We start from the raw sequence: 22,202 nt of genomic DNA, 5'->3' as shown, positions 1-22,202 counted from the left end.
TATAAATAAGTGTGTGGCGCGTGTGCGTGTGTGTTTCTGTGTAAAGCTCACATCATGTGGAGCCATGTATTATAATATTGTATGTTTTGTTTCTTGTTTTTCGTTTATTTTCTCATTCCCGGAAGGAATATGTGATGAAAAAGCAACAACATAACAGGCATCATTTCAGCGGCAAAATCAATATACATGTACAACTGTACGCATAAAACACATGCGTGCATCTACAATTACACTTTCAGACAAAATTATAGATTCTCAATTCATGAATCCATAAAGCTAGCAAAAGGAAAGTGTATCAGACAACACTCACATGCCACAGTAGTAAGAAGAAAAGACTATACGGAAACCATCAAATTAAGAATAAAGTTATTATTGACTGATGATGGCTTCCCAGTATGATAGAAAAATTATCGGTCAGAATATACTCTCTAAAAAAATCGAGTGAAAATATTCACTCTTAAGGGAAAAATCTACCATGAACAATGAACATTTTCACTACAAATTCACTCCAATTTCACTCTAAATTCACTCCTTTTGTATTCACTCCTTTAAGAGTGAATATTTTCACTCGATTTTTTTTTTAGAGAGTACAGTGAAACGATCATTTTCATTATCTGAATATTTCTGCAGTTCTGTGTGTTTAAAAAAGGTGAACTTCACATGACTTTTAAGTGAACTAGACTTCAACTTTCCTTGTGTCTGTCTGTCTGTCTGTATGTTTGTCTGCAGAAGTTTGCGGTGAGTTACCGCAGATTCCGCAAGGAATGCCTGCACCAACGAACCGGCTTTACTTTCTGCCAAATGACACGCGCACGTACACATGCAGGCCTGGCTACGTGATCCGAGGAAGTGTGTACTCGGTGCAGTGCACTGAAAACTACACATGGACAGAACCGGAGTTCACGTGTTCACGTAAGTCATGAAATCATCACGTACAGTACATAATATGTTGTTTCTTTCCATCTCTCAATATTTCATATTGTGCAAAGATTGTATGCTCAGTCTGTGTTAAAGTAGTTTAATTGAGAAAACAGGATGGGTTGGGATTCATTTAAATAACTCGAAGTTACCTGTCGCCCATAGATCTATCCGACACCACGGGCCAGATATATGGAATTCTATACCCGAACGATGTTTATCATTTTTCTTTCAAAGCAAACAAGAAAAAGCGCATTATATCAAATTATGGAGATCAGCCGATATCTGATTCTTGTAACTTCAAATCGCTTAAATAGGGACAATGTGTTTTGCCAGTTGCTATAAGAGGGGACGGCATGATTTAGCACAGTGGAAGTCGACCTAAAATCTAGTTGTTGTTGTTTTTGTTTTTTTACGAAAGCCACCTCACCGCCCTTGCAAGTATTAAGGAGGTTATATACTAACTCGCTCAGTAGGACCATACCGCCTTGCGCGTCGTGCTACCATTGTGCAATCATACAACTTTAAAGAGAAGAACGAGGATAAGAAACCTATTCGTAATTACACACTCTCTCCAAAGACAAGAAAACAAACGACCCCTACCATATACAGAAGAATAAAGCCCCTGCTCGTGAAAGTCACATCGTGAAGAGTAAAGGGAACGATTTTAGCCGATGTGGGACTATATAAGTGGGCATTACATTTTTTTTTTCAAAACGTGTACTAAAGTCCAATGATGTCATGATGTGTTTCCGTATCAGTGGTAGTGACGCGTCGTCTTCAACAGATGTGAAATGATATAACGGAAGTGAACAAATCATAGTCTAGAGATCAGAACTGATTCCGTCCACTTTCATCGATGATTTTTTAGAAAGCATGTAGAATTGGACGCTAATACCAAATAAGCGATTCGAAGAGAGGAAAATTAATGTCCATCCTCTTCTTTTTTTATCCAATTTATCCCTCATAAGGTGATTTCTTTATTAACTTCAATAAAAATTTTAAATCTAATTTATATTACCTACTGAGCAGCGGAGACAGTTCATTTGTTTCTTTTTCTTTTCTTTTCTTATACCCAACGTTTTTATTCCTCCTGTGAATCTCATGGGCAGCCAGATCCTGTGGCTACCCGGGGCGTATTGCCGACATGCGCATGGTTGGCAGTGTGTTCTTGTACGGCTATAGAGTGACGTACGAATGTAACCCTGGTTACGAGAATCCACCCAACACCATCCCATATAGAGAATGTCAGGCGAATGGCGAGTGGACCTCCAACACACCTACATGTCGACGTGAGTAAATATTTTAGTCATCAATAGTCACCATTGCCTCGAGAATCTGGACGTCAGTTTCAAAAGCTCGCCATAAAAAAAAAAAGGTTTTGATTTTGTTGATTTTGTTATGCCCCCGCCCCACATAGCAATGTATAGTGTGAAGGGGGTGTATATGAATCAGCGTGATGTTGGTCGGGCGGTCGGTCGGTCTGTTGCAAAATCTTGCGTCGCGAACTCCTCCTACAGTTTTGAAGCAATTTAAATGAAACTTATATTAGGGTTTATGATGATATTGAGGTATAGATGTGCAAGACACGTTTTTTGTATTTGTCGGACGATGCGTTGCCATAGTAACCATAATTTCACAAAAGCCTTGTGGATTGAATAACTTCCAAAGTACATTATATTTGAGCAATCAATATCAAAATTGGTATCTATGATGATCTATAGGTGTAGTTATGCAAGACACTCTTTGTGTTTGTACTTGACAAAGCGTTGCCATGGTAACTGCATGTTTTCTTCGAAATCTTGTGGAGTGAACAACTTCCACAGTTTTGAAGCAATTGAAATCAAATTGGTAGGCATTATGGCCTTGAGGCATAGATGTGAAACACATAATTTTTGTGTTTGTCGGACAAAGCGTTGCCATGGTAACCATAATTTTACCAAAACTTTGTGGACTGAATAATTTCCACATCATTCAAGCAATTAAGTTAAATTTAGTATGTATGATGATTGGGAGGTGTAGTTATGCAAGACACCAATGTGTTGATATAAGAAAAATTGTTGCCATGGTAACCACTCATTTTTGTGTCAAATTGAACCGTTTAATCTAAGAAGGTGAAACTTGGTGTGTATGACCCTCTTTAAGTGTAGTTTTGCAAAATGTCCTTTGTATTTGTATCGGACAATGCGTTGCCATGGTAACCGTGTGTGTGTGTGTGTATTTTTTTTTAATCCTGTGGAGTGAATTTCTTCCACAGTTTTCAAGCAATTGAAACCAATTTTGGTAGCCATTATGGCCCTTAGGTATATATGTGGAACGCATAGTTATTGTGTTTGTCACACAAACCGTTGCCATGGTAGCCACAATTTTACCAAAACCTTGCAGATTCAAGCAATTAAAGTCAAATTTAGTATGTACCATGATCTAGAAGTGTAGTTTTGCAAGAAACTAATGTGTTGGTTTAAGGAAAATGTGTTGCCATGGTAACCACTCTTTTTTGTATCAAAATAAACCATTCAAGATACGAAGGTCAAATCTGGTGTGTGTGATGGTCTTTAAGTGTAGTGATGCTGGGGGAAAGCATGTTTCTACTTGCTGTAAGTTTTATACTCAGTGTCAACTCTGTAATTGTACAGTAAACTAAAATCATTTTGTTTCCAATTCGACAAGTTCACAAACTTGGTATTGACGTTATTGCCCTCACGACATCACATATTATAAAGCAACACTAGGGGCGGGGGTATTAATCACCTTCAGTGATAATTCTAGTCTTTTTCGCGTAAATAGCCTGACTTGAAAGGCATAGGATTTATTTTACTCTTTGAATCAATACTCAACCGGTATGCGAACCAAATCGTTTCAAGGGGGATGAAATCAAAACAAAGATGTTGATTAAGTGAATGTAGAAATATTAGTAGAACGCATCAGTGAAAGTTTGAGAAAAATCTGATAATCCGTTCAAAAGTTATGAATTTTTGGCTGTTTGGTAACGAGACCGAAGACTATTACAAATCATGACATCGCATATGTACTACGATATAAGGAAAACATAAAGACAAATTCCACAAAATTTCATTCATGTGAAAAGTTTATAATCATTTCCTGGACTTGTCACTTATATATTTAAAAGGTAGTATTATTCCCCCTGCTCTCTGAAAGGAGTAACTCTATTGCTCTTTCATGTTCAATTTGCTATGTATATATAGAAGACTGAAAATATGTTGAATTTTCTTTGTGTTGTTCTACATATCAGAGCACATTGGTATGTGATGTCTTGATCTGCAGTAGTCTTTTGCACCAGCGGTATCGTTACCAAAGCTTCAAAATTTCTTAACTTTTGAACGACTTGTTCGATTTTCCTCGAAAATTTCACTTTCTACTAATATTGCTGCATTCACGAGCTCAATCAACATGTATTTCGGGGTTTTATTCCCCTTTAAATTTTATGGAGTATGACCTGACTTGGGTAAATTTACCGGCGAAAATTTTTCTCACGCATTAGATTTGTAGCAAAATGACAAAAACAAGATGAACAACCAAAGCCTTAAGCAATTCCCCACAGTCAAACATCAGTAAAACCAATACTGTCGTTAACATCGTTTACTCGAAACAGAATTGCTGGAACACGAATTCCCGCGCAGTCATCAGTTTTTTTTTTGAAATGGCTATTTAATGACGTCATTGTCCAATGACAGTAATCATCACAGGTGATGACGTCATTAAGACTCTACTTTGGGATAGTAACTTAGCAGCGAATTTCTCCATGAGGAATTGTAATATCTACTAACTACTTACTATTTCTACCCCTGTTGCTATTATCATCAAGTATAATTCAAGTGAGAAGTGTCACAGTTTTAAGAGTAAAGTCATTCGACAGAATAATATAGATTTTGTTGTTACTCTAGGCAGTTTTTTAGCTTAGAATGTTACCTATGACAATAATTATTATCATAGGTATATAGCGATATGATGTCTCGCCTCGGTGAACTTACAAATTCTTACTAAATTTTCGTCACGTTTGTGTTTTGGTTGTGTGTTTTTTTTTTTTGGGGGGGGGGTTTGAAAAAAAAAAACATAAATATATCTCCTATCTCTTCACACCGTAATATTGTGAAACTGAAACCACACAGTGGCAGTGACTTTCAGGGAGAAGGGAGCTGTATAATTGCTCAGTTTTTTACTAATAAAAAAGTGATGATTCATTAACTTGAATAGTTTGCCAACCTTAAAAGTAACATCAACACACTTTTTATTGAAGGGGTTTGAAAATTCACTATTCAAGCTGCTGTATTTGCACTTGGCATGGAACTTCCCTTTATGAAACTGTCCATACGTATCCCACAAAGGCATTTCGTGTACGCCGATTAACAGTCTCGCCCACGGGACTGTAGTGACCTATAACTTCAACTACGAGTACGAGAGCAGGTTGCGATTCTCGTGCGACGCTGGCTACCGACTGCAGGGGAGCGCTATCCGAGAGTGCGAGGCGAACGGAGCGTGGAGTGGCGAGGAGGCAGTCTGTGTGGGTAAGACGTTCTCCGCTGTGTGACTCGAACCGTGGGCTCGTTTCATAAAACTTGTCATCAGTGACAAGTTGTCATAGATGTGACAAGCTACTGAAATCCTTGCATCTGATTGGTTGAGAGCAAATTTGTAATAGAAATGTGGCAGTTGTCAATGATGACAAGTTTTATGAAAAGGGCCCTGTGTTGTGATCGCTACTAATAATATACTCTCTAAGATTGACTTGTTAAGAACAAGAGTGCGTACAAAAATGTGCATTTGGGCGAGACAAATTTTGCTGGTTGCTCGACATTTTGATAATAGAGATCAGTCGGAGATCACGCATTATTTGGGGCAATCACGATTGCCCAAATAACGATAATAGAGATCATGGTCATGAAAAAAAAAATGGTAACGATAAAATTTATAACGATGTATTTTGAATATGTAACACTATTCCAGTGAGATGATGCAATTGATGATGATGGTATTGGTGATGATGGTAAGAAGAGTATCATTACTACTATTACCAAAGATCGTACACTCAATACGATCTTTGACGGACTTTGCTGTTACTATTACTATTGCCACTGATAGTGATAAGTGGTAGAGATAGTAGTAGTAGTAGTAGTAGTAGTAGTAGTAGTAGTAGTAAAAGTAGTAATGCTACTGGTAATAAAGTTGATGATAATAATAACAACAACAATAATAATAACAAGAAGTCGTTTATCGGTTTGCATAAAATATTTGTCACTATATTCCCCTCTTGTTAGATTTTGAAGAGAGGAAATTAGCCAAAGAAAAGAAAAGCTATGATATATGACAACTCATACACAAAGTGCCTGGTGGGAGATTTTTGAGGCACTGGTATCGCCGTAATGTCTTTCACGAGACTTCGACAGTGAACACCTTTTCATAAGTCATGTGGAACCTTCGATTTGTGAAGTGTTACATTAGTTAAATTTTCACTATCAACCTCAAATTAATCTTTGTATCTTTGTAATAATATCTGTATGTTATCATCTTCGAAACAGAAATTCGGGTTTATATATCAGGGAGGTGGCACCTCCTTCTTTTCATTTAAGCCGAGTTGTTGCCTGCCAGTGCCAAGTGCTGCTGATGGAGCTTGGTGGTTTCCTTTGACAATCATTTTCACTTTCCTCGTGTATTTTTCTTTTGCGTTGCTGTAACGCCCCCCCCCCCCCCCCTTATCATCCTGAACACTACTGGAAATAAGTCAGCATTATATCTCATTTCTCCGCAATTGTTTTTCTACCAAAAAAGAGGTTATATGCGATGATCTTGGTCCACCTGCGAACGGTAAGATAAACGAGGCAAACAGAAGAGCAGTGTACAGAAGCGGGGATGTGGTTTATTATCAGTGCAACGTGGACTTTACAATCAGGGGCAGTCAATCCAACCAATGCACAGATAACGGACGCTGGGCCTACCTGCGACCCCGCTGCATCAGCATATACAGTAAGTAAGGCCATGATCAGCTGGTGATTGCCTTCATTGCTTTGAAAGTGCTATTCCACAAACCGTTCAAGTCTGATTTTCAGGATTGTAGTTCCATTCGGTCCAGTTCAATTTGCTTCTGCATTCCATTTTTGGTACAATTATAACAGAACTTAACAAAATGTGCATAAAATGTATGAGTTGTACCTACACGTCATCAATATATACATTATGGAGTACTTTCACATAAAGGGAACATATTATTTGTCATACAGAGGAAGAAATATTAAGCGATGTTAAATCAAAGGTACACTATTCGTTCTATCTATGACAGGGAATGCTCCGAATTAGGTTTTGAGAGAGAAAATGTATAATACGTATAAAAAGGAAAAGCAGGGGACCATCTTCATAAGCAGAGCTTTACTTCGAAGATGGTAAATGATAACTGTCAAGTTATGTGGGAAACATATAACTCATCGTTAAAAGTAATGAAAATGAATAATAAAAAAAGAAAAATAGTGAAAGCACTCGAACATTTTTGAGAGATCTTTCATTCAAAGTCAGTCGTGAATTTTGATGCTCATTTTCCCGGGGGTTCAGCGACGCCACTACACTAACAGTTGCCAATGGTGTCCGGCGTCAAACACTGTCGACTTCATGAAGTCCGCTATACATGTATATAATTCATTTACATATATATTATAAACTATAATGGTAATGTTTGATATCTTTCCTATGCCTAGATGATTGCCCATGGCCAAATGTTAATGACATTCACCTCAATCTGGCCAGTTTCGACCCGCCAAACCCCAGCTCGACAGAAATCGCCCACGGTACCCGCATAGAGTTTACGTGCCAACGCGGATACGAGTTTATTAATGGGGCGTCCGAGACTGTATGCCACGATGGACGGTACAACCCTCAGCTGGATTCCATAACATGTACACTAAGTACGTAGGTACAGAATCCACATGCCAATTGTATCTCTTATTCTCCATCCACACTTCTTCCTCATCCTCCATCCCCCTCTTTCCATCTTCATTTTGCTATCCCTTTATTATATCTGTCTATCTTTGTTTGATGTATCTCTCTGCTTCTATCTGTCCTTGTTCATTTTCTTGTACAAGTAGATTTGTAAAAATCTAACTCAGAGATAAAAGTATCCTTCGGCAAAAGTCTTCCCGCTGTAATGATAGCAATATTGCAAGCAAAGTGTCTTTACGCGAGACTAGTCAAGTTGCAAGAGAGAAAGAGAGCCAAGTCTCAGCGAGATGAGGCCTTGGTCAGAACAGGGAGGTGACCTGGTCAGAATGACCAACTAAATTAAACGGGTCGCGAAAGTACATGAGTGGAAAGTCCCCTGCTGCCTTGGAAAGGGGTGGAGGTTGGAGTGGGGTGGGGGACGATACGAGGTATGATGTTCACAAAGGACAAAGTAGAGGAAAGTTGCGTAAAGTTGAGAAGTGTTACGTACCTACTACGCCGAATCGGCCGCGTACTCACGGAAGTCTTATTGACGGAAGTAAGTGACAGCAGTATGAGATAAAGAGGTATTTTGGTAAATCCTTGGATCGGACCTCAAATGATTTTTCGTCGGACTGGCATAGAGTAGGTGCGTACCATTTGCGTAGGCGTTGGCGTGAAGTAGCATAGTATTGCGTACTATTGCGTACTATTGCGTACTTCCTACCAATCAAACTAAGTGGTTTGACGTAGGACCACAGACGTCTCGAGAAATTTAATGTTCTTCCTGTTATGCCATCTTGTAATGTCTCACATTACGATATCGTCTCCGTGAATACACCATTGTTATTACAGAAACATGTGTTCAAGACACACTCGCGAATGGGAGAAACCTGTACAGAAGTAGTGCAACTGGAATATTCCGACCCAATATCACCCCCACACATGGGTCTTTCAGACTTATCCAATGTGAAGAAGGCTACACTACCACTGGCCCCGACCTAAGCCGATGCGACGACGGGATTTGGATACAGCAACAAACTGGCGCTAATTCCTCGGCACCAAGATGCGATCCTGGTAGGATGTTATTGCCTTCCTCTTACTGCTCGGAATGCCATGACTCTATGTATATGATATCACACATTCCATGTGACTGGAAGCTGCTACATGATGCAGTTTGATGCCATCAACAGCATAATTTTCTCGAATTCTTTCCTTCATTCTCCTCATCTCTGGAAGAAAGTCACGTGTTATGGTTGTTCTTGTTATTTAATGAGGGATAAAAAATAGAACTCTGTTGGTGATGACTTGCCCCATCCAATGTTGATTTCAAACAAAATATATCTATCAACATCATCAATTACCTAGGTCCATATGCCATCAATGATTGATTGTCCCCGTATAGGAGCTAAGTGTCCTCCCCTATAGATCTAATAGGAATACATGTCTACGTAGACAATAGGGGATCTCATGGAACGGAATTCTGTCTGAAGCGCTTCGATATTCAAAGCACTTCATGCAGTGATTGACTTATTGCTGCATGTGAATAAAGTGCGTGGGAATTTTCGAATATCGTATACAAGGAATGGGTTAGTAAGCTGTAGGTTGTTCTTCTGATTGTTTCATGAAGCACTGCGCCAGTACATAATGAGTTGTTATTGTACACACACGCACACACCTTCACACACACATACCCTCACACACCCTCACACACACAAACAGACACACACAACCAACCAACCAACCAACCCACCAAATTAATGCTGTATTCCTCACGATCACACATCACACGGAAAGTCCGTATTGAAAACTATTTGTTAATAATAAGGAAGCCACTGTGGCAAATCAAATGACATTTATCATTTTACTTTTTCTACCATACACAGATTTCCAAAAACCTTTTCTTTTTCTTTTTTTTTTGGGGGGGGCAGCATTCCATTCTATTTTAATTTCGAAACTCAAAATCACTGTTAGAGCTGAAAGTGCAATTCTGCACAAAATGAACCAATGAGCAGCTATGGTAGAGGTTCATCAAAATCTGTCATTAGAATGCCGTGAAAATCTGAAAATTCCCCATGTTTTCACAAAGTAGGGATAATAATCACAAACTTCTCTTGCAAAAAGGGTGAAATTACTTTCCAAGACTCTCTTAGATCCGTTATAGTTATAGATCCTCGCAAGATTTCCTTTTCAACTTGACTTCAATAAGGATTCGTTGTATCCTTCACATCAAATTATTGCAGTCTTGGATTGCAATTGTGAATCTTTGGGAGGAGGGGGGGGGGGGGACTGGGCATAGTTGGCTAGATGAAAGCAAAAATAGAGTGCATTAATATTCATAACACTGATGTTGGGTAGTCATTTTCGGTTACCCCAGAATCGCATGAGTCATTTTACGCTCGTCTCTGACTAGGGCAATATACTTCTGGTTTGGGCAATGCGTTTAAGTGACCAGTTCATTGCTATACTGCTTTTAAAGTTTATGTCTTCTTCCTTTTTTGCTGCTTTTCGATTTGATTCATTGTTCCCATTTTCCCAGATCCGTGCACCGCCATTCCAAACGAGAACGTGACGGTCAGATACGGACGAGATCCCCGCCAAGACGGACTGCATGAGAACGGAACCACGGCCACAGCCCAATGCGACGATGGTTATCTTATGGCGATTACCAGTGAAACCTTCGTCTGCCGGGCATCACGGTGGATCCCCGCCACGCCCAAGTGCTTGTTGGGTAAGAGCAATGATGATAACATTTCCACCACTACTGCTATTACAGTGACAACCATCAACACGTCATGGCCGATTGATATCGTTATCGCCATTTATCAAAATAGCCTATCATCATCATTTTGTCATAGTTTTCATCCATTTCTGCCATTTACGTGTCATTTTCACCGGAGTCTTGTCAGGGTATTCATAGTTCCCAACAGAAAGAATAATAGCAAACAATATTTCTTTACAATCAAAAGATGGTAGAGGTGAAAATATTACCTATAACAGACAAAAAAAAAATACATTTTCATTATAAAATTAGGGAATAGTGTTTAGTAATATAAGTCCCTAGAAAACCAAAACAACAAACTTATTTATAATTATAGTGTACTTCATAATGATAACTCTAACTTTCTCATAAATATCTTTTCAAATTCTTCTTAGAAATATTTGTAGTTAAAGAATTTGTAACTGTATCTGGTAAAAAATAAGATAAATTATAATTGCGTTACAATATTGTTACGTTGGTGACTGATGCCTAGACATGCTGACATCATATGAAATGAATACATGATTATGAACAAAGTGAGATATGGGAAAATCATGTCAATATGGTGGTCCCACGCAGAATGATGCGACTTAATGTCCATTTGCTTCTCGTTTGTCTGTTGTTTGTTTGTTTGTTTGTTTGTGTCAGATAACAATCTTGCGATCGGATCAACGCCTTCTCAGTCGGAACTGCATCCAACTGCCCATCTGGCCATTGACGGCCGTACCAATGGTCACTACAGTGGACACTCCTGTACTAGAATAGGTAATCGCGCACCGGAAGTCGCTTTATCCTCTCGGACCAACCAAATCAATACACTCGCCACGGATATTGATACGTGCGCATGGCAGATTGTCGTAAGGGTGTGGGAGTGCGCTCTGCCAACATTCGCAGGGAAGCGCGTTAACGACGATCTGCCACGCGCATGATGATATGCGAGGGCTATCAGAGTATTCAAGGGAAAAGTAAGCCCATGCCCCCCCCCCCCCCTTACTTCCACCAAACACTTTAGGCAAAATTTTGTAAATTTCATAAAAAGGACAACACATACAAGTGAATACACATCTAAATTTAATCTCTGTAATCTATTGTCTACTTTTCGTATTAAGTGAAAGAAATCTGATTTTTTTTTTTTTTTGGGGGGGGGGAGGGGGTCGTAATGGCTTGTCTATCTTTTCCTGGTCAACTTGGACCACACAAGTTCGGATTTTTTTTTCAGAGTTAATCTCACTTCTTCTATATACAACTCTCTTAAAGTTTTTACTTTTATTTAAGTAGTAATTTTTATTGATGAATAGTATCCTTTCATTTTCCCCTTTTTGTTAGGGGGTTGGATGGCTTACTTTTTTCTTTCACTTCTGGATATTTGGGCTATATCATCTATAATGTGTATTTTGATCCGTCATTAAAAAAAAAAAACAATATCATAAACGGAAATTCACTAAATAATTATTCAACCAATAATTCAAATTAGGACAAACTAGGATCGCACACACACACACACACACACACAAAACCACCCCAAAAATCTTTTTCCAAAGTTATATCGAGCCCATCTGGATTAATTCAACCAGTTTATTTCATACCTTATTTCAAATTTTACAAACTTACTTAAGGGTCACACTCCTTATTGCTATAACTGCATTATTGAGTGATTTCTAGTTATTTTCTTCTTTATGTGACTATTATTTCCTAAATTCAAATTTATGTACACAAATTGTGTCTGTGAATACCTGATATCGATACATGATATCATTTTTAAGGCCGCTTTTCAAATGGAGCTAGCATGGGAAATGGATCTTCGTCCATCTTTTAGTTAAAGTTGTTTCACGAATGACGTCTTATAGCTGTATGTGCTCCAATTCTGCAATTTCATGGATTGCACTTTGTGCTCTTGTGCAAAACCGTGCTTTAAAAGAAATCCACATGGTGTTATTCTATGTAAAACTCAGAAATCAAATCAAATCATATCAAATCACATCGTACGGTAATGGTTGAGGGAGACGCTTAGTACATTCTTTACCATTCAAGAGTGTTTCTCTGTCCCCGTTTTCTGCTGAAATCGTCACACACACAGTTCACCAATTGTTATGTATATGGGGCGCAAAGTGTCGCATGGTCTATTTCGTTACGAAATCAGTCATTTTGTCGACGAAATGTTTATTTCGTTACGAAATGACAGCATATTTTAGGAAATGTTCATTACGTAACGAAATAACAATTATGTGGACGAAATATTAATTTCGTTACGGAATGACTATATTTCGTAACGAAATGTTTATATCGTTACTAAATGACACCATCTCGCGACGAAATGATCGACGAAATGACTAATGTCCTAACGAAATAGACCATGCAACACTTGGCGTCCCATTTATGAACACCCGTGTGTACACAAAATGATATTTCGAAAGTATAGATCCGAAATGAGCGAGCTCATTTGATAGAAAGTCTTTTCCAGTTATTTATACAGGTTTATTGACGGTTACATTCGTTCATCTCTGTGATCGTAATGATTTCCTACCATGACAGTCAAAGATCGTTTTGAGGCATCCAAATGTAATCGACAGAGATATACTTTGTTCCAAAGATTTACGAAACAGATTTTGGGTTAAGGGCGACGAAGATGATGATAACGTTCAAACAGGCACGTGTGGTAATCTTGAATGGCTGATTTGATTTTGTGATTCTTTTTTAACTGTGCGTTTGTTTGTTTGTTTGTTTTGATGGGATGGGGGCAGGGGAGTAAAATATGGAAATTTCAGTAATGTCATCATCATGGTTATTTGATGATGTGCCCCCTCTGTAGCTTTAGTGAATGTATCTGTTTTATTTCATCAGGAAGTATTTTGATGTTGTGGACTTTACAGGTCCGTCAAAAAATGCCTGGTGGAAAACAGACTTGGACGCAACGCATATTGTTCAGGCAATACGGATTTTCAATGCGTTCGATACTGGTCAAGGTGAGAATAAACATGAATCTCATTCTTAAGAAATATTTGGTTCCAATAAAGAATACAGAATTATGGATTTGTACTGTTTAAATTTTGGACAGTTTATGTACAAACTAATAAATCATTCCCTTCCTGTTCTGTTTTTGATTCCATGTTTATGTATGCTTTATCTCATTGTAAACCAATGACGGGCATTTAAATCTCATTTGAATATGCATAAGTCACATCGACCTTTACTTTTTTATTTGCAAATGTCATACTTTCGTCGGAAATGAAATAAAATGAAATGAAATGAAGTTTCTTATATATATATATATATATATATATATACATATATATAAGAAACAATCTTCTTCGTTTACTTTTTTTTTTTACTTTTTTTTTGCTTTGGCTTTATAAGCAGTTGATAAGAGCATAAAGTTGTCAAGAGTATCGATATTCACTTTCATCCAAATTTGACGATGCAGTCATCGACCTTCATGTATCCAAGATTTTTGCGCCCTCTTTTTCATTTTTTGTTTCTTCGTTGACGGCATCCGACCTTTTTTTTGGGGGGGGGGGGCGTGGGGGTGGGGTCACATCATTATCATCACTTTCCTTCCTTCTTCACCTTGTCACATATTGCCTTGTAGACCATTTGACCCTTCGGAACTGTGAGTTTGTAAAGTTCTCTTTCCATTTACAGATTCAGGACGACGGTGGACCCCATTTCTAACCCCATTCATTGATATCATAGCGTGTATACTCTCACCTCTTTTTTAACTTATCCGCTTCTGCAGTGGACAAACTTTCGACATCTGTTGTTAAGGTTATCAAAACATTTTAGACAACTTTGTTCCAAATTTGATACCCCTCTTGGTAATGTAAGAATCGGGTCAAACAGTAAGGGGATTTCAGTTTCAGAAAGATTACTTGAGCAAATGTCATATCATAAACAGTCAACCAATCAGGCGGCAAGAACATTTAAAGTGTTTTATGAATAAAACTGTCTGACTGTCACACTTGTTAATGTGTTCTTGCAAATCCCTCTCTGAGTGGCTTGTAGTGTCACAATGTAGTGTAAAAAAAAATTTTGCGATTCCTGCAAGCTGCGGTAATTTTTAACAAAGCAACAACTTTCTAGCTTCTACCGTATGCAGTTGTTGCAAATTATTCTATAAAATGACTGAAACCTGCTTACGAACAGGCCCCAGATCAAATGCGATCTGTGTGATTGCATTTTGGTTGTTTTGATATATCGATGATGATTGATGATGATGTGGATGATGATGATGATTTCTTTTGTTTTGCTACTGCTTTTTTTTTTATTTAGAGGACCAACTTGCAGGTGCAGCTGTAAGGGTCGGCTCGCTGCAGAATTTTCGGGAAAATCCTCAATGCGGGAGCAACATTACACAGCAACAGATTTTACAAAGCACTCCAGACAACCATGGTATAAGTATCATATGTGAGGACGAAATGATAGGGAAATACGTCAGTATTGACTTACCTCATAGCAGCGCAGTGAGGAGTTTTCTTCTATGTGAAGTGGAAGTCTTTGGAACAGGGCCTATAAGGGGTGAGTGATATGTGTCATTTTTTTCTCCACTTATTTGGACATGATGTGAGGAGGAAGAGAATTCTGACCAATCGTAGCAAGAGTTTAGATGCAATAAACGATGCAGCTATGTTCATCATATTGAAATGTGTGAGATGAAATCTGCTGAAAAACAAAGAAAAATACTTAAAATACATGTGATAATCTAAATGACATCTTCGAATATATTTCTTATGTAAAAAATGAAGTACTATTGAAAATATGCTTTTTTCTCTATTGATAATGACCTCACTTTAATGACATTTCTCTGATTGGACGTTCAAAGTCTTCAGTTATAATTGTAAGACCGTAAGTAGGTTTTGTTGGTTCTTTCTTACAATCTTTTTGTTCCTTCATAAATTGTTAACAATGTCATGGGCACGCATGTTTTACCATTAGTACACTTGCACGTAAATCATGTCCTGCTCAGTCCAAGGAGAACAGAGCCAGAGTCCCGGTGAACTCGAGGGGTGCACCATTCCGCAGGTAACCAACGCCAGGTTGGTGACTGATCGCGCGCCCGGTCAAGTGATCCTGGCGAAACCAACAGGCGGAACTGAAGAGGAAAGAGGAAACGATCTGCGGGGAGTCGTCAAGTATCGATGCGACGATGGTTACGCCATTGCCGGATCGACTGTAAAAAACCACAAAATGACATGTCTTAACGTAACGGGCTGGGATTCGGACCCACCGATATGTGTTCCAGGTAAGCTTGAGTGCATTTTGAGCTATGTGGAGAAAATATCTTAGAATAGAAACATGATAAATAAAGCCCAAATCAACTGACGTTTTAAGTTAAATTGACGAAAAATGATAAGGTCATTACATGTATACAGTTTCTTATCAGTGATATTTCGTTCAGGAAACTTCGCAAGACGTTTCTCGGTCAAGGAACCGTAATTTGAAATGGATTTGATTTATTTCTATCTTAACATTTTTAAGGGACATACAGTGAGATCATCAAAAAATATAATTCGTGATGTCGATGTCGATGATAAATATTAATTTAACCTAATTGCGTTCATTCTAATAATTAAAATTATCAAAATAGAAATCACATCCTACATTTTTTGTATGAATACATGTGGGGTAAGGGGTTAAGTGCAGATATGGAAGACCACCGTAGTTAGGGGAGGTGGATTTTGATGGCAGTCTCAGGGAAGACAAGACAAGGAAGTGATGACATACTATTAGAAACTTTTTTTTTCTCGGTTATTTCTGTCTGTGTTTTTCATCCCATGTTTTCCCGCTTATCACAATTTCATGTTTGACAATATGATATGTCCCTCATGAACAACATGACACAGTTGAAGCAGACAAAGGGAGACGACCGCTCTATCGGAGGCTGGCTCACTTCAAACCATGAACTTTCTACCGTTTGTTTTTTCTCTCTCATTATAAGCATTAATAATCAGGAATTTAAGGTATATATGTATTATACGTATTTCCCTCATATTCAGTGAACTGCACGGCCCAGCCTATTGAAAATGGACGCCTGTTGCAATACGAAACTAATGACATCATTCCTCATGACAGCGTTGTGCTGTATGCTTGCAACGACGGTTACGAGGGGACTCCGTCAGACAGCGTAGAGTGTAGGCATGGCAACCTGTTTCCGGAAGTCCCCACTTGTTCGCCAGGTGAGACCGAATCCCCATCTCATCGAAAGCAGGCAAAGTAGATGGCCTCTTATTCAATTCGTTTGATTTTCTGTACATTCGGTGCTCAGTCATCAGTACATGAAAAGTGAGCTTATAACGGCTGCACAACAGTGCTATTGTTTGAGAATTTTATCCTTTTTTTTTCCTTCATCAAGGTATTTAGTGTGTATTTGATGTTGGCCATACGCAGTATACGATGTAATAATTTGTTATGCCTTGTGTAAAAAACAAAAAAAAAAGTGTCCCAATCTCACGCGGTTACAACTCACCGGATAACGTTATCTCTCTCTTTAGCAACTTATTTTCTCCATATTCTCATATCTAGGTCTACCTCTATTTCTTTTTTCTCTCCCGAAGGACCCATTTTATACACGATTATCAGCTTTTCAGTAAGTTTCTCCCACAAAAAAAGTAAGACTTAAACAATTATATTTAACCCATACTTTTTAGCTATGTTTCATTCCCCCAAGTTATTATGTCTTGTATTCAATCTATAAACATTTTATCAAACATAGGTTGTACTTACTTCAAAACGAGTAATCTCAACTTGTAACTATCTTTGAAATAAATGCTTAAATTATTGCCAGTTGTGCTGAACTTCAATGTGCTCATGCTGTATTATTTTTACTTTATAAGTGAAAGTTTAAATGAATATTATCTCCGACGAAATTCTTCCCTTCGACCATTTTCTGTTTCACCCGCTCTTTTTACGCACGGCACTTTTTGGTCCGTCCCGGTGGTGCCCCGTCCCTTTGTGGAAGCAGCATCCTGCGGGGTGGAAGGATTAAACACTTCAAATATGGTCGTCAAAGTGCGTTATAACCACGGCGAGCGCATGGAGCTCCAATGCAGACCTGGATATGAATTGTCGGAGCAGGTACCGAATCTACAGCAACCTCTTTGTGTGAATGGGGAGTGGAACCACACCCAACTTCCGGCCTGTCGAAGAGGTGATTTGCCTTAATTTGGAAGTAAAATGTCATTGTACGTGACGTTCTCCTTTGATAATACGTAATAAAACCATTCAAACAGACAGGCAGAAATTTCATTTAAAGCGCACTTTTGACAAACGTTCGACGAGAAGCCAGTTGGTTTTTAAAAATCTATACGTGTTCTCATGAAACGGTGATATTGTTCACAATAACTCATGCAAATCAGATGGGGTACAGGCTTCCTGGTCTCTCATCCTTCCAATCAATCTGAAAACTTACCTGTAAATTTGATTGCTTGCTTTGAACAATTTGGAACTGCACTCTCTCTCCTTCAAGTGTATGTAGGTCCACGTGATATCGAGTTAATTTTCAACAGGGCCTAAATAGTTCCTTCTAGTAATACTGTTTCATGGAAACATGACGTATTCAAACATTAAAATTCCCTTTTGTTTCTGCGTTTCAGGTCCGGTGCGAATCATGCATCTGTCGTTCTTTGTTTTCGTAGTTTTGTTTTTGCTGAGGTTAATTTCAAATTAGAATGACATTCTGGATTGACACTCTAAAAGGGCGTACTCTGGGTTATTACAATTTTCAATATTTTGACGCAAAAATAAACCCGCCTAGATTTTCAACATTTTCTAACTTTCTTCGTTTACCTCCGATTTTAATGAGACATTTATATTTCTAGACTACTATTGCACTTCCATTTCCAGATCAAATGTTATTTCATCATCAAAATTTGTCAGTAATTTCCTAAATAAACACTGTTGAATAAACACTTGACTGAGTGGGTTTTTTTTTTCTAACACTGGGAAAACCATGAGTAAGTAAATGGAAAGTCAATTCGTTCTCAGATGTTCATTTTTTGTGTTTATATTTAACTACCACGATGTTGGATATCTCCAGTGAATCACAGACTTTGGTATAACCTTAAGGACAACACAGCTCAGATTTAATCCTCTCCATGCAACTCCGTCGTTATTCTCCTGCACGTAATTCTACTCCTTCCCTCAAACCTTACCCTCGACGCCCTTCATCGCCAACCCTCCCCCCCCCCTCCATCATCAGTTCCGCCAGTTCGATGGAACAATATGATTTAGTGGATGAGTCTCTTGATTCTCAAACAGAAAGCTCAGGGGTTCGAATCTTGTCTGGTGATTATTACGTTCACCTATTGGGCAAGGTGTTTTACCATCCACGATGTCTCTCTTTGTCAGGTATATGGATGCAAGGTACTCTCTCTGAGAGAGCAAATAAAAAAAAAAAGAATAGAGGAAATTGACGAATAAGAAATCAAGATCAGCTGTAGTATCAGCATTATATTCTCTTTGTTCTCAGAACCAACTATTATCATCCATATCACTTTGTTCTTACAAAGAAAAACCATCAGTGGCAGTAGTAGTAGAGCTGTATTATATTATCATTATCGTCATTATCATTATCACTCGAAACCAGTGTCATGTGGGGAGCCTGGACGATCAAATGACATCACTATTGAAAACATACCTCAGGAGGGCGTCGAAGGCTATGTACATGGGGCTAGGATCCGCTACGTTTGCTCAGACGGTTACACCATGAGCGGCAACGCAGTCCGCGACTGTTTATACGGCCAGTGGAGTGGCACGGTACCGGAATGTTTGGCACAAGGTAGGCAGACTGTAGCGATTATTGGTCGTCGAGCTGTTAATATAAACACACTGTACACTGTTTGTTTGTTTGTTTGTTTGTTTCATTTGAATATGACATGATGATGGGTAAGTGGGTAGCTCATATTCAGCTGCACTAACTGGTCTTCCATGGGGGTCCAGTTGGAAGTGAGGAGGGACCACTTCAGCGGGTTATGCACCCCACTTTTTACGATGAATGAATGAACCGAGATCTTTTACGTGCATTTGTTCGATGTGACTCTCTCACACACGGGTCCTTCATTTTATGTTATCCGAGAAACATTGTGTTTTGCCTCTCACTAATAGAGGGGGCGGTATGGTTACATACAACATCGCTCGTTTAGATTTGGGAATCGAACCCGGGTCCTTTGAAGACTTGCTACCGACCGAGCAAGAGTAAAGTGGATGACCTATCGAAGGTTACAACGGACGGAGTTGGGCCTATACAAGGCATAGACTTTGCCACTTGTGGGTATGATGGACAATGATGAACTCATACTGAAAATTTACCTCATTCACAACATACTATTATTTGATTACTGGTACTGTAGACTACTATTGCCTTAGTAAATCTGCTCATCACATAGTATCACAAACTTTTCTGGTAATAATTATCATGTATACTCTAAAATATATACTTTGTTACTTTCCCTTTGGCTGAAGCATATCCCCAACACTGTCGTCTGCCGACGGCAACAAACGGCGAAATGTATTCCCTTACGGGGTTAGATCCTGGAGATGACGTCTTTGGCCGAGGAGTACAAAACCAGAGGACAGTCCAAGTGTCAGTCTCCTGTTCAAGAAGAGGTTACGTGCCAGAAGGTGGATCGGTCTCTACGACCTGTATTAACGGCACATGGACAGTGCCTTTGCCGCAGTGTGGTAAGATGTAATAAGGGTGAAAGGGGTGAGGATCGAGGGAGGAAAGCGACCGATCGAGGTGGAGGGTGTTTGAGGAGTCCCCAGGAGGAAGGTTGAACATTTTCAGAATTTAATTTGAACGATCTGATGCACACCTTTTGAGGAATATTAAGAGTTTCAATTATGTGAATGAAAAAATTGCAGAAAGAAAGGAGGACTGAGGAGGGGTTGAGCTGGGGTTATCGTTCAAGGTCACTTTGGTAGGTAGAATAATGATTTAATCCAAAATGTCTTTGAAACAAAACAATTATTTTTATTGAATTAGAAATTTTTGTATTAGTCGGAGTCAGATACGCGAAGTGGTTGATTACGGTCATCATCTCACAATTTCCTACTGACTTGCAATTAAAGTTGAAGGACAAGTTAATCCAAATATAATTATGTGTGAATCTAGTGAATGCAGCAATATTAGTAGAACACATCAGTTCACTTAACATTTCACTTTAACAAGCAGTATGCGGAGTTTCATTAAAAAAAAAATCTCTCGTCATTGTTCATCCATGTCAAATTGGTCTGCCTGTTGTACACAGTCGCACGGTCAGATGACTGCCGCGTCCCTGATAAGGTTGATGACGTACTGCAATTTGTCAACGGAAGAGCGACTCAAGAGATCAGTAGTTATCACGACGGCAGTCTCCCCAATGGTACGGTGCTGGTTTCTCGGTGCACCCACCCAGAGCACTACGTCCTCTTGGGTGACACGACAAGGACATGTTTGAGGAGTCGTTGGACTGGAAGTGTTCCCAATTGCAGTAAGTAGATCGCTACTACCCACAACTTTTGTTTCTGTAGTGAGTCCGGTTAACCCTTTCACAACTATATTCGTTGTACTCAATAGTATGTCAGACACTTTTTTATGGAGCAGTCATAAAGAGTTATTCCAAAAAGCCATTTCGGGGTTCCACTTTGCACTGACATAATCAGAAGCGGGTCATTAGTACCAACAGGGTATGTTGGTTTTAAGATTCACTGAGATAAGCATCTGAGATTTAAGGATTATTCAAGTAATCTTCATAAAAGTATTAATGGTATAGGCCTTCTTGCCAGCACAACCACCTGACAGCAAAAGTGGTACATGTATTTGCAATATCAATAGAAAGATATTGTTAAGGCATTATTTGCAAAATAAAGAAATTGATGCTTTCCCAGCTGTTAAGTGACGGACCATTCTGTTCACACAAGTTAATCCATTGTTTGAACATGATTGATGAATTCCATTGTTTGTTTCGTCGGGCAAACTTATGCATTATGTCGCTTTGAAAATAATTGAAAGGCCTAACCAACTGAGGAAAAAAAGAAAGATCATTTGTAGCCGTGTGCAAACTAATTCCGAACTGGCTTATTACGTTATAATCCACAGCTTATATCCATATCGAAGTTTACTGTGATTGCAAACTATTGAATTTGAACAAACAGAACGTTCGTGGTCATGGTCTCATTAGGATACAGCGTGAATCAATATTTTGTTTGATTTTACTTCTTTCAAGGTAATTTCAGACATGATATCAAATTTCTTTTGAGTTATATCACAAAAGGCATCAATATTCGATTTAGAATGTACATGATTCGAAGAAAGAAAATAAATGTGTACATCAATTTCATTAACAAAATTTATTTTCTTTTACTAAATTTGAAAATTATCTGCAAATATTAACCTATAAGTTATGGAAGTTTCACGTGTCTACAGACACCATCATCTTTGCAAAGCAAGAGGGGTCTTTGTCTTACAAAGTTTCAATTTCCCCACATCATTACTCTTTTCGCTCTTTTTGAAATGAACTTTTTTTCAAAAGTACATTTTGTGTAACAAATCGATTCAATTAGACTTCTTTGAAAGGAGGGGGTTAATATCAGTAAGATCTTTGATAAGAAAAAAAAAGTAAATGCT

The 22,202-nt window shown here is 38.6% G+C and overlaps 1 protein-coding gene across 1 annotated transcript in view; it reads left to right on the top strand.

Moving 5' to 3' along the window:
• The window catches only part of LOC140240565 (complement factor H-like), a 55,655-nt gene that overhangs the window by 21,177 nt on the left and 12,276 nt on the right, over positions 1–22,202 (top strand). The window contains exons 5-20 of the mRNA XM_072320328.1: positions 730–912; positions 2,031–2,210; positions 5,265–5,444; positions 6,706–6,900; positions 7,623–7,829; positions 8,698–8,919; positions 10,382–10,573; positions 11,252–11,368; positions 13,474–13,560; positions 14,870–15,115; positions 15,564–15,839; positions 16,594–16,773; positions 17,559–17,744; positions 19,182–19,373; positions 20,057–20,275; positions 20,845–21,066. Of these exons, the coding sequence (XP_072176429.1) occupies positions 730–912; positions 2,031–2,210; positions 5,265–5,444; positions 6,706–6,900; positions 7,623–7,829; positions 8,698–8,919; positions 10,382–10,573; positions 11,252–11,368; positions 13,474–13,560; positions 14,870–15,115; positions 15,564–15,839; positions 16,594–16,773; positions 17,559–17,744; positions 19,182–19,373; positions 20,057–20,275; positions 20,845–21,066 (3,084 nt within the window). The remainder of the gene's footprint in view (positions 1–729; positions 913–2,030; positions 2,211–5,264; positions 5,445–6,705; positions 6,901–7,622; positions 7,830–8,697; positions 8,920–10,381; positions 10,574–11,251; positions 11,369–13,473; positions 13,561–14,869; positions 15,116–15,563; positions 15,840–16,593; positions 16,774–17,558; positions 17,745–19,181; positions 19,374–20,056; positions 20,276–20,844; positions 21,067–22,202) is intronic.

Source organism: Diadema setosum, chromosome 17 (genome assembly GCF_964275005.1).
Source record: "Diadema setosum chromosome 17, eeDiaSeto1, whole genome shotgun sequence".
Classification (NCBI taxonomy): domain Eukaryota; kingdom Metazoa; phylum Echinodermata; class Echinoidea; order Diadematoida; family Diadematidae; genus Diadema; species Diadema setosum.
The sequence above is the reverse complement of the archived record's forward strand: the minus strand, read 5'-3'. Positions and strand labels throughout refer to the sequence as shown.